The sequence below is a fragment of the Chelon labrosus genome (genome assembly GCF_963514085.1).
Source record: "Chelon labrosus genome assembly, chromosome: 14".
In the NCBI taxonomy this organism is placed as follows: Eukaryota; Metazoa; Chordata; class Actinopteri; order Mugiliformes; family Mugilidae; genus Chelon; species Chelon labrosus.
This window is the reverse complement of record NC_140347.1, coordinates 15562411-15574522: the sequence shown is the minus strand read 5'-3', so window position 1 is coordinate 15574522 and position 12112 is coordinate 15562411. Positions and strand designations below refer to the sequence as shown.

General features: G+C 44.5%; 1 protein-coding gene across 1 annotated transcript in view; it reads left to right on the top strand.

The window, feature by feature from the left end:
* Positions 1-1283: 1283 nt before the first annotated feature.
* Positions 1284-12112, top strand: part of LOC311499007 (brain-enriched guanylate kinase-associated protein) — a 30630-nt gene continuing 19801 nt past the window's right edge. The window contains exons 1-2 of the mRNA XM_084559817.1: positions 1284-1483; positions 5896-5933. Coding sequence (XP_084415943.1) covers positions 1400-1483; positions 5896-5933 — 122 coding nt within the window. The 5' untranslated portion in view covers positions 1284-1399. The remainder of the gene's footprint in view (positions 1484-5895; positions 5934-12112) is intronic.

Here is a 12112-nt window from a genome sequence, read left to right as displayed (position 1 = left end):
GTGTCAGCTGCCATGTGCTCTGCTGGATCAATGCTCTTATACGACCACTGACCTGGAAAAAGCTGAAAAAGCTCTGCCTGCTCCGCTATCAATAGACAGTCTAATTAAGAACAGCACCCTCAGAGTAATCGCTGCTCAACTAGCAAAAGACGCTCGCTAGGAGTGTATGAAAATTCCCTCTCATTAAACCCAAACCCGAAGCCTCTGCAGATAAACAGCTCAGGAGCTGTGATTTCTTATTGTCTTTGACTTTGGTCTCAGAACATGGATGTCCTTGCCTGACATAGCAGGGGGTTATGCTGGCACTGAAGGAGGCCATCTGTTCTGCCTAGAGTGAAAAGTATCGGATCACTTTTAGGTCAGGCTTGCACAATAGTGAGACAGGATTTGGGGTAAAACTCTTTAAAATCGGAGCTATCCGTTGGACCATGGATCATCTGCCAATTGAAGCTGTTAGAGTGAGGACACATCTGTGCAGACTGGATTCAAGCCAATGGACTGGACAAGCAGCACGGCCAGCTACCTCGCCCAGAGAGGAGCACCAAATCAGGGGCGGCCATTGCCGAGAGCTTGGGCCTTCTCTAGTCCCACCTGCTCCGTGTTTAACAGTGATCACATCTGGCTGGAGGAGCTGATAGGCCAATCTTCTAACCAGTCCTCGACAAGCCATGCATCCAGCCCTAGTGGCCCAGGAAGCAGCAGGAGCAGCAGCGCAGGAACCGGCAGCCTGTACAGCTGGAGCTCCGGGGTGACCTGCTACCTGCACAGCTCCATCAAGAGGCAGAGCCGGGAAGCTTTTAAAACTCGACTCAGACAAGACAAAGGGTGTGGGAAGCTTCCAGCTTCCAGTAGGCCTCATGGCGGGCATCGTCCAGAGGTGGAGCAGGGAGAAGGCAGCTACTATAACAAACTCCCCGCATGGCCAGAAAGGGGTGGGCTGTGTCAGGGGAGGGGCCCTACACCAATCCACACCAGCGCTGAGAGTGTAAAACTACAGTGGCTGCTGGAGGAAAAGATCACAGCCAAACTGAAGTTTTCTCAATTTCTGGATGAGGTGACATCCAACGTGCTCGACCCAAACAGCCTGCAAGCATTTGGTAAACCACCACCTCCCCCCGGCTTCGCCACCACAAACCCAGATCAGCCTGAAGACCAGATCCAACCGGAGAGCCCCAGGCTGCCCCACTCAATGGCCCAGCAGCAGACCACTTTACTCGAGCAGAAGACTCCAGACGAGCAGACTTCACCTGAGCCAACGCAGAAAACCTATCTGGAGACGGACATCGACGCTGTGAGGAGGGAGGTCGAGCCACAGGACCTGAAGATAAAAACAGAGACAGCGCCGCAGCTGGAGCAAAACGTGATCCCGCCTCCTCCACAGTTCTGTCAAGGATTTGAGATGAAGAGTCTCTTCCCCGCGTTTCACTGCGACTTCCCCAGAGCCCCCTACAGATCTGCCTCTCTGCCCAAGGGCATCAACATGGTGAGTGATGAAAGTCGTCCCAGTCTTTAATCAAAGCTAGGCCTCTGAACATATGTTATGATTGGAGTGCAAATTGTTTCTTATAGTGTCTGAAATGAATAAAAAAATCAAGGATTTCAGCGAACTGTTCTTGATTTTTCTAGGCCTCTTCTGGTTTACAGAAAAACAAATATCATAAAGATACAACTTCTTTTTATTACTGCAGCCTCTAGGGTTTTTGTTTTAATAATCCAAGCAGCGGTATGCAAGAAAAAAATAAACTGGAAATTCTTATAGTAAGATATATGTAGAAAAATAAATAGAAGAAATCTTTACTGTCCCACAAGGGGATTTATTTTTTTCAGTCGGTTCATTTTCTTGCAAAAATGTATGCATATACTTGCATACACAAACAAAAAAAGAAATTATTGTAATGTATATCCCTAGAGCCTAGAGTTATTCTTACACTGAAGCATTTTTTTTAAAGACCGCATTAACATTTTATTTTTCCACACTGACACCTTTGGTGTTGAAGTGTTTCTGGACACATTTAATACATATTTGTCTAACATTTAATTCCTTTTAGTGGCTACTTTAATCCATATCTGACTCTTTAGCTGATAAATGCTCCACTGTTTCCACCAGCTAATTGCTAACTTAGTTTGTCTCTTGTTTGGCACTGTGTGCTGTGTCCTCCTGCTGCTGAAAGCTTCAACATTAATGTTCGAGACCAGAAAACCAATGAGCTGAATGGCCTCACAGAGCTGAGAGGACATCAATATTTGAATGATGATTCTCTCTCGGCCACATGCGCACACTTATCGGATTCTCTGCTGAACATTGAAATATGGACTGTGGCACCTTTAAAAGTTAAAGGTCCCCTGTGATTACTTTTAACAAGTTTGATTTAAATCTCACGTGTTCTCAGAACGTGTCTTTAAAGTTTCAGCTTAAAATACAGACAAGATTGTTCATACAACCAAAATTTTATCCCTGGTGATTTTAACTCTGTTCCCAACGAGCTGTTTCAGTGCGCGAACCAGTGTGGCTGGAAGCAAATAAAGAAGAGTTCAGCTGTCAAAGTTAACCGATGAAACAAGGGTTCGCAAAAAAAGATCTGAAGGACTAATTCAGACACATTGATTTTGATAAATGGGGAATGGAAAGAAACAACAAGACTGTATTTTCTTATATTTGCAGTAAAACTCCAAGACTGGAAAATTAAGTCAAGGGAGAAGTGCCAAAAAGACTGCAGGCTGGCTCTAAAAGTGAATCAATCCCCAAAGATCTCCACGTTTATAGCATAAATAAACAGCCTGGTAATTAAAAAACAAAAGATTTGCTAACTCACCCATTTAAAGTGTGTGAATGATTGAAGTAATGTGGTGTTGTGACAGAACTCTACTCAAGCTCCACCTCTTTTGAAGCTCTGCCTACTTTTGAATAAGCCGGGAGTTAGGTGGAGTCAGGAACTGCCAAGATAGCGACGGCCAGTGCCCCCCACACCTCACAGCCTCAGAAGAAATCTTCAGGAAGCTTATAGGTGATGTAACGGAGGGTTATATTAAGTCAATGGGCTCTAGAGACTCTGGAGACACTTATTTATGGTCAAAAATAATGATAAAAAGTGCATTTTAAATAATACAAGCCCTTGTGAGCCACTTTCGCCACACAAGTTTGGTTTGTTTTTGCACTTTTGGCTGCAGCAGGAATTTATTTTCAGGAAAAAAAAAAAAGAAAACATTAAAAAAACTGATTAATATTGAACTTTCATTGCATTAATCAAAAAACATAATTGAAATGAATGATCAAATTACTCCAAATCTCCTGTGTTTGCTAACATTTTAAAAAATATGTTGCTCCCCAGGGCTAAGTAAAAGTCTTAAAATGATGAGTTTAGAGTTAGAATTAAAGGGGAATTACCGTTTTTTTACAACCTGGACCTTATTTCTGCCATAAAATCCGATTGTTTACTCACCCATATAACTTTGTCATTTGGAGTCGTTCGGAAGATATTTAGATCCAGTGGAGCGCCGCGGATGTAGTGGGTGTGACTGGGGCACCGAAATGCAGCCTCTAAATAACACATTATCTGCCACGAAACTCGTTCATTTCACCAATAATTTGTTATGATACACTAGTGCTATTCCCCGTTGAGTCCGGAGTTACCTGTTATCTATTCGCGGACGTGCAGCGGTTTGTTGTTCTTTGGCCAGCTGCTCCTCTCTCTGCCTCTGCATTCTCCTTTCAACAAGCTCCTCATCCGTATACTCTGGCTCAAAACAGTAAGGACATCCATCATAAACAAAGTCGTCGTCCACAACCTCAGAATCGGAAAAATATTCAGCCATGTTGTAAAAAACTAGCAGTAGCAAATTACAGGTAAACAAGCCGACTGTCGTGGGTGCGTGTGCGGCGCTCAGAGATGACATCATCCAGGTCAGAGGTTAGTAGGTCAATCTACAGACCCCAGATGATGAAAACAGGTAACTCTGGACTCAACGGGGAATAGCACTAGCGTATTATAACAAAATATTGGTGAAATGAACGAGTTTGCGTTATTTAGAGGCTGCATTTCGGTGCCCCAGTCACTCCCACTATATGGATATACGCGGATCTAAATATCTTCCAAACGACTCCAAATGACACAAGAGTTATATGGGTGAGTAAACGATCATATTTTATGCCAGAAATAAGGTCCAGGTTGTAAAAAACAGTAGTTCCCCTTTAACACTCACTGAGCTGATCCACTTGTTTGAGTAGCTGATGATTTTTTCACGATACTGCTCATTAGCATTCTGCCCATCAGCAACTCCTCCACATAAACAATTCAAACTCAACAATGCAGCCATTTACAGACTCAGCCCACTCGCTTGCATTTATAGTGTGACATCCATCATTTACCCAGCTTGAGAAATGAACGTGGAAGCAGAAAACCTGTTCAAGCAACTGGCGTCGTCAGGAATAGCAACTGGTGTTTCCACAGACAGACTCGGTGGCAGTAGTGCGCCTTTCCCATGGGGACCGGAGGCTCAATCAGCAATTACTGTATCACAAGCGAATGTATTTGCAGTCTCGGCGTGACATTCATCTCACTGGTAGATGACAATCCATCTGGCTATCTTGTTTAGAGATGCACATCACTTCCCTCACTAGAAAGCATTAAAGAGCTCAAACAGCATCAGTTTCTACTTAAAACTTCACAGATCTTCAAAAGCAGCATTGCTGTCATTTAGTAATAAAACAGAAGATCACATTGCTTTAATTTATTGTCTGATTAAAATTCAGCCTTTGCCGTCACCTTAGCAACTGCTTGAAAAAAAAAAAAAAAAAAAGGTGGGCGGTGTGGGGGCTGAGAGGCAGGCAGGCATGTGAGCCTGCTGGTGTTCATCTCAGTCTCGGTGCAAAGTTTCATCTCCTCGCAAGAGTACAAGGACTCGTGCGAGGAGAGTAACGAGACGTCGTCCGCGGCCACTCGACCTTCCCCTGCCAGTGCTCGCTCAACTCATTAAGCGTCTCCCTTCTCGGATTCTGATTCAGCGGTGTTTCCCACTGACCCTCGAGATCAGATAATCTCTTCGTGGCTGCGTTAATTACACCAGACAAACACGCGTTGAGTGTTAAACCCCAGACATGATACCGCAGCAGCGTGGACGCCGCGCTCAATCAGGCCCTAAATCTGGGGGAATTTTCTCTCAAATTGATGCATAATCCATTGCCTTCAGGAAAAAAAAAGGCCAGCAGCAGACTACGACGTATTCTCCCTAACAGCCTGGGGACTTGATGTAAGATTCAACAGATTGAACCACCTGTTCCCCCCCTCACCTCCCCCCTTCCTCCCTTCTTTCTCCACCTCCCCTCCTCCTCCTCCTCTTTTCTCTCTCCGTGTCGTCTTCTCTCCGATTCAGCACCTCGACAGAGATACAGGGTAGCTGCCAGTATCCCTCGTTGGGGGGGCTTGCCATGTATCTGCAGTCTGGCTGCAATGGAGGTTTCCACTCTCAATCCCTCCCTCCTTCCCTCCCTTCTTTCTCCTCTTTACCCCCCCACACTCTCTCTCTCTCTTTCTCACTCTCCCCTCTCACACTCTTAGTATGATATGATTGTTCTCTTCTCACCTCAAGTGAGCGCAGATGTAGACATCCGGGTGCAGTCTGATGAGCTTTCTCACGAGCGGGAGAGTGGAAGGGGGAGAGGGGGAATGAGTGAGCAGGGAAGAGGGAGGGAGAGAGAGAGCGAGGAGGATGGAGAAGATGAGGAGGGGGCATAAACAAAAACAGAGGGAAACACAGAGAGAGCGTGCCTGCTGAATATGTATGTTTTCATTTTATTTTTTATTTCTTTTCGGATGTGTGCTGCAGCGATGCTCTACTTGGCAGCTCCTGGACCAGTTTGACGGGTCCCCTCCACTAACATGCTGTCATTTCCTTTAGGTGCCGGACGAGGAGATGAACCACATAGACACTATCAGGTATGCTTCTCTCTCTCTCTCTCACTCTGTCTCTCTCTCTCTCTCTCTGTCTTCCCATCTCCCCCTCTCTTTTTCTGCACATATCTTTCAGCGCTCCATCATCACGCCCCCGCGTTCCCCCTGTCCTCTTCCTTTAAGCTCCTTCCCTCCCACTCTTCCTCTCTGTCTTTCTACTCTTGCACAGTCTCTCTCTCTCTCACTCCCTCTGTCTTTCCTCCTGGCTGGCTCAGCTGCTGCTGCTGCTGCTGGTGTTGGAGTGGCGTTGGTGGCGGCGGTAGCAGAGGTGGTGGTGGTGAGGTGTGCATGTGTTGGGGTTTTCTCTGAGCTTGAAGGGAGAGCTGGGTATATATATATATATATATATATATATAGGGGTGGAGGGGGTTCTCCATCCCCGGCGAGGCTCAGGAAGCAGGATTTTTTCATCTCTCGGTCTCCAGGATGAAGCTCTGCGTGAGCGGAAGGTACTGCTTCACTGTTTCTCATCTTTGATTTGGATTAGGAAAGCTGGCTCGGTTGTGTCTGCACCTCTTCTGTGAGAACGTGTGTGTGTGTGTGATGTGTGTGATGTGGCCGCGCTTGCAGTGTCAGTTTTGTGCCGTCTGTTGTGCCGATGCGGAGCTGCTAGGAATGATCTCTCTCTTTCCTGTGAGTTTTGTCAAACATTAAAGGTGTTCTGTGTTTTTTGCAGGTTGATGTTTGTGTGCAGGGAATCTCAAAATCCACCGCAGTGAACGTGGTGTAGTGTAAAAGCTGCTTCTCCTCTAACAAATCTTTTTTTAAATTAGTGTTAAATGTGTGTTAAAGGTTGTAAAAATGTCTGCCCGTGTCTGTTTTGTGCGTGAATTCGAACAACACCTGTCGGAATGCACCCGTCACACTGATTAATTACTCTGCATTACAACGCCACTTCACCACCACCACCACCACCGCAAGGAACTAAGCAATGAAAGCTCTGGTTCTGGTTCTTGTTATGTGTTTAAATGAGTGCGACAGCCTCAGATGTTAGCTCAGACCTGGGTGATAACCGAACTGAAGCCTGCGTGAACAGATTTTAACGAGCTTGTCGCAAAATGACAAGTGCTCTCTTGCACTTTTCCGATTAAAGTTGCATTACGCAGGAATTAAAGCGGCAACGGAAACCTGACGAGATGCAGGAGCAGCTTCTCCTTCCTCTCCTCTCCTCTCCTCTACCTTTTCATTTTTTTTCACCTCACTGTCCTACAGTAGATTTAATTAATACTATCACTAATGAACCATTATTAATCCGGCGCAGATGGAAATAGATTCTTCTCTCCTTTTGTGTTGGAATTGCTGATGGTGTTATTACGATTTCAGGCAGATTACAGCTTAAAAGCCGTTTAACCAGCAGATGAGGGGTAATTAATCTTGACGGGGTTTTTCTCTAATACGAAGCATCAATTGTCCTCACCTCTGTGTCGCGGCTTTGATTGAATTATAGCAGCTCTGCCCGAGATAAGAAGAAGGAGGGGAGTCCTGCGCCTTGCTTCTCCTCGCGCTTTGCATAGGAAACAAGGTCACCTGTGGCCTCGGAATAAGCCGTGATGAGGTTAAACGGCAAGCAGGGCCAACGTGAACCCTACCTCTCCATCACACCTCCGCCCACACACCTCATCTCCAAGACGCCTTCTAGCCTAGATGATGAAATGTCCTGAAATCTCCCCCTCTGTCTCTCTGTCTCTTTTCTCTAACCCTCCCTTGGCTGGGCTCCAGCGCCGGGGGGCCCTGTGGCAGAGATAGAGATGTAAATTTTACATGGTGACACGTTGGAGCATCGGAGCTCCAGACCTCACTTGGAGGACAGATTTAAAACTTTCAAAAAAAGTGTTGTCAGAATATCCCGGCAAATGTCTAACAATGCGAAGAGTTTCAGTTTAAAAAATGAGACTGACAACGGTTAAAAAAAGAAAATAAAAAAAAGAAGAAGTGACAGCTGCCCCCGGTGATTGACAGCCCAGAATTGAGCAAAACAATTATGCTGCTGTCTGGAAGAGTGATGGTGAGATGACGCCCTTGGGTGGCAAGAAAACAAAAGTTGGACTTTAAACTTTCAAGACGATGATTGATGAGAATCATTTTCCTTCTCAATGATTGCAACAAACATGGGTGTCGCTTTTAAATAATATGTATTCAGTTTTCCTCACGCTAAAGTGGCAAAAAGAAGGCATTTAAAACGTGCTTTACACTCTTCCAGTCACATTTAAGTTCTCTTTGTTCATATTAGTCTCACGGAAGAGTCGATTAAGGGAAATAAGGAACTGAAAGCGTCAAAAGAACAGCTTAAATCCTCAATATCATCAATACCTTGAATAGTTCCTCCATCATTTGAAGTTTTAATGATGATGGTGAGGAGCGCTATCGCTCTAACACGTTATTTCCCAAGTGTTCACTTGAGTTGAGATCTGGTGACTGTGAAGGCCGCGGTGCGCGATCATTTTCATGCTCATTAAACCACTCCGTGACCACTCTGTGCCTCGTGTGAAAGCATCTGTAATCGTTATAGTTCTCAACTACTTTGTTCTGTTTTCCTTTAAAATGACGGTTTGGCATTTCGAGAAATGCACGTTCACTGTCTTGTCTTGCTCTGAGACATTTGGCGTCGCAGAGAGACTGAAAAAAGAGAAACGGTTCGCCTGATGGTAAAAAAATGAATAGATCCTGCACCTCTAAAGCCCAATAATTAGCTTGCAGAATCAAATCAGGATTCACATCAATTACTGATGTGTTGCCAAACGAATGCTTGGTTAGCCTGTCCTAAGATTGCGCCCCTACCCCAACCAGTTACTTAATTTGAATGTCTGGGATTAAATAAGTGATCCTTTGACCAAACGATTGGTTGATTTATCTCTGAAATAGCCGGGCTTGTGAGGTGATGGTCCTTAAGTGATGTGCTGGAACCTCAGGGATCCTCCGGAGTCCATTCCCCGGAGGTGTTCATAATAATTTGACGCATCAGTTCAGACAAAGTGGATGTGTGTGTATAAAAAGAGGCTGTACTGAAGAGGCTGAAACACAGCTCTGACCTGTCTAAGTGGACAGTGTTACCCTAACAGACTCTCCTCTGTCCTGTGTGGTCTGAACCGTCAGCCTCTCTCTCTCTCTCCCACTTTATCTGTGGGTTTCTCCCTCCTGAAGCCCTGACAGCTCCTCTGGGGGTCATTACGTGCATCTTATCATCTCAACCACATTATTCCTCCTCCCCTTTGCCCTCCTCTGCACCAGTGGTCAGATCGCGCAAGTCAGATTTACCCTCATGGTGATGAAGCTGCCTAAACAGTTTCATATTTCATGTGACAGCTGGTAATTTGAATGAAACATTTGCATATTAATCTGAATTGCTCCACGATTTAATGACTTATTAATTGAAGCTTGAACTGCAGACACTTGTATTTCTTCCAGTGATAGTAATGGAACAACGCCACAATACTGTATGCAGTTAGGCTCAACTAGCATCAACCATTTAGCTGTAACGCTAAGCTAATGACGTGAAAAGACGTGTACACAAAATGTTTGGTGGTAGCATCAGCGGTAAATTGTGAGAACACCGCTGCTACGTAACAGTTACGGTGCGTTCATACTTAGAGCGACTAAAGCTACAACTCAAACAGTGTTGCTATTGCCGCAGAGTCTCCCGTTCGAGCACTTGAAGGGACATTGACTGTGATATAACACGGCAACAAGTAGAGCAAGACGACTGGTCGCGTCACTGTGACAGAAGAAGAGTTGAAGCCAGCTCAACATTCACGTCAGACGTCTCGCAAAATGTAGCGGCGTAGCTTGTCTCTCTGCTAAGGTGAATGCACCATTAGCATCTAGAAGCCACCAAGGCTAACGGTTTAGCAATGAGCAGTCGATTTAGAAAAATGAAGATGAAGAATTGAAACAAAGAGTTTGTGTAAAATGGTGTCAAAGTGACAGTGGTGGCATCTGTAAAACCATGGCTTCTTGATCTTTGTTTGTTCCTGTTCATGCACGTATTTCTACACAAATTATAAAATCAAAATGATCATATAAAATAGCCACTCTTGTGCCTTTGAATCTGTCGTACACATATGAAGCATATACCCAACGTAAAACTACACTTTGTCTTAAACAAGACAAAAGGTTTGTCCTCTTGTAAAACTTTGAGCAGATCAGGAAACAAATCAATTTCCAAAAACTGTCCAGCCTATTGCTTTAAAGGGGAACTTCTGTTTTTTACAACCTGGACCTTATTTCTAGCATAAAATACGTTCGTTTGCTCACCCATACAACTTTTGTGGCATTTCTAATCATTCAGGAGATAATTAGATCAACGTATATCCATATAGTGGGAGTGACTGGGGCACCGAGACGCAGCCTCTAAATAACGCATTATCTGCCGCGAAACTCGTTCATTTCGCCAATATGTTGTTATCATATGCTAGTGCTATTCCCCGTTGAGTCCGGAGTTACCTGTTATCATCATCTGGGGTCTGTAGATTGACCTACAGAACCTGGATGATGTCTTCTGGTTGGCTTGTTTACCTGTAATTTGCTACTGCTAGTTTTTTGCAACATGGCTGAATATTTTTCCGATTCTGAGGTTGTGGACGAACCATAGCAGTAGCAAATTACAGGTAAGCAAGCCGACTGTTGTGGGTGCGAGTGGCGCTCAGAGACGACATCATCCAGGTCAGAAGACATCATCCGGGGTCTATGAACGAAATGAACGAGTTTTGCAGCAGATAATGCGTTATTTAGAGGCTGTGTTTCGGTGCCCCAGTCACTCCCACTATATGGATATACGCAGATCTAAATATCTCCCAAACTAATAGAAATAACAGAAAAGTTATATGGGTGAGTAAATGATCGTATTTTATGCCAGAAATAAGGTCCAGTTTGTAAAAAACAGTGGTTCCCCTTTAAACCTTCACGTTAACCGTAAACCTTTTAGACGTAAAATCCCAGTCACCTTTCTAATATGAAGAAGCGATTTGTGAGGGAGTTTAGAAGGGAATTAAACCCATAAGTTAATGCTTTTCTAACAAATCTCTGCAGGTTGTTTACCTGTGATGATCCTGAGATGGAGGTCGTGGATTACACAAGTTTTCCTCAGCCTCTGCATTAATAGCACAGCGCTGGAAAGCTATTAGTGCTATATTGCTTTCTATACTATCTGAATATAGACTTTTTAGTAAAAGCTCCATTCATGCAGCTCCGAGTTGAGGCTTTTTAGGCGGCCTCTTGAGAGTCATGGATGGACCAGTAAGTACATCTGAGCCTCCTGTTATATATGTAAAAGTGGTTGAGGGAAAAGCTCATGGACACACACACAGAAACACAGAGCAGTAGCACTGCAGGCTCGGAGATATGTTCCTTTGTTGCGTCTAATCACTACCTGTCCGTTCAAGCTCCACTTGTAAACAATATGTTGTGATGGTGGGTGGCGTGCTGTTCATGTGTGTGTGTCCGTGCATGCCTCTGTGTTTGTGTCTGTTCTATTTTTAATGAGCTGAACCCTTCGGAAAGCTGCCTGTGCTTTTCCATCCCATCTCCTTTTTGGTCGTGGCTGCAAAGATGGCCTTATTTTTGTGTCGCAATGGAGTCAGAAATGCCGCAACACTTAGCTTTTATTTAGAGCCGTCCGAGCCTAATAATATGAAGAGGTTGCGGAAAAGACTGCGGACAGAAATAGCGTTTTTCTTTCAATTTAGGAAATCCGAAAGCAATTCGGGATCACTGGCTTGGAACGGAGCCATCACCGGAAACTTTTTTTTGAGTAGAACAGTTCGGAAAGTTTCGGAGTGAGTGCGTGTGCGTTCTGGGTCGAAGGAAGACGACGTCTCGATGGCTTTGCTAGGACAGCTCTCAGTAGGATTCGCTGGCACCGTAACATGAATTTCATGTCTCTAGGCTGGTGGTGGTGGTGGTGGTGTTTTTTTTTTTCTTCTTCTTTCTCTAGAACAGCATGTGCTTGTTGTGCGTTTAATGTGCTCAGTCTGTGTGTGTGTGTTTGTGTCCGTGCTATAATGTCTCGAGGCGTTTTTCAGTGCCTGCAAGTTTTACAATATGTTCAGTTGTTTCTCTGCCGTCTTTGCTAATATTTGTGTATATTTATTATATGATTTGTCATATTCAGAAACAGTATTATTGATTATAGGAGATCATAAATGGTAGAAAACTGGCTAATTTTCTTT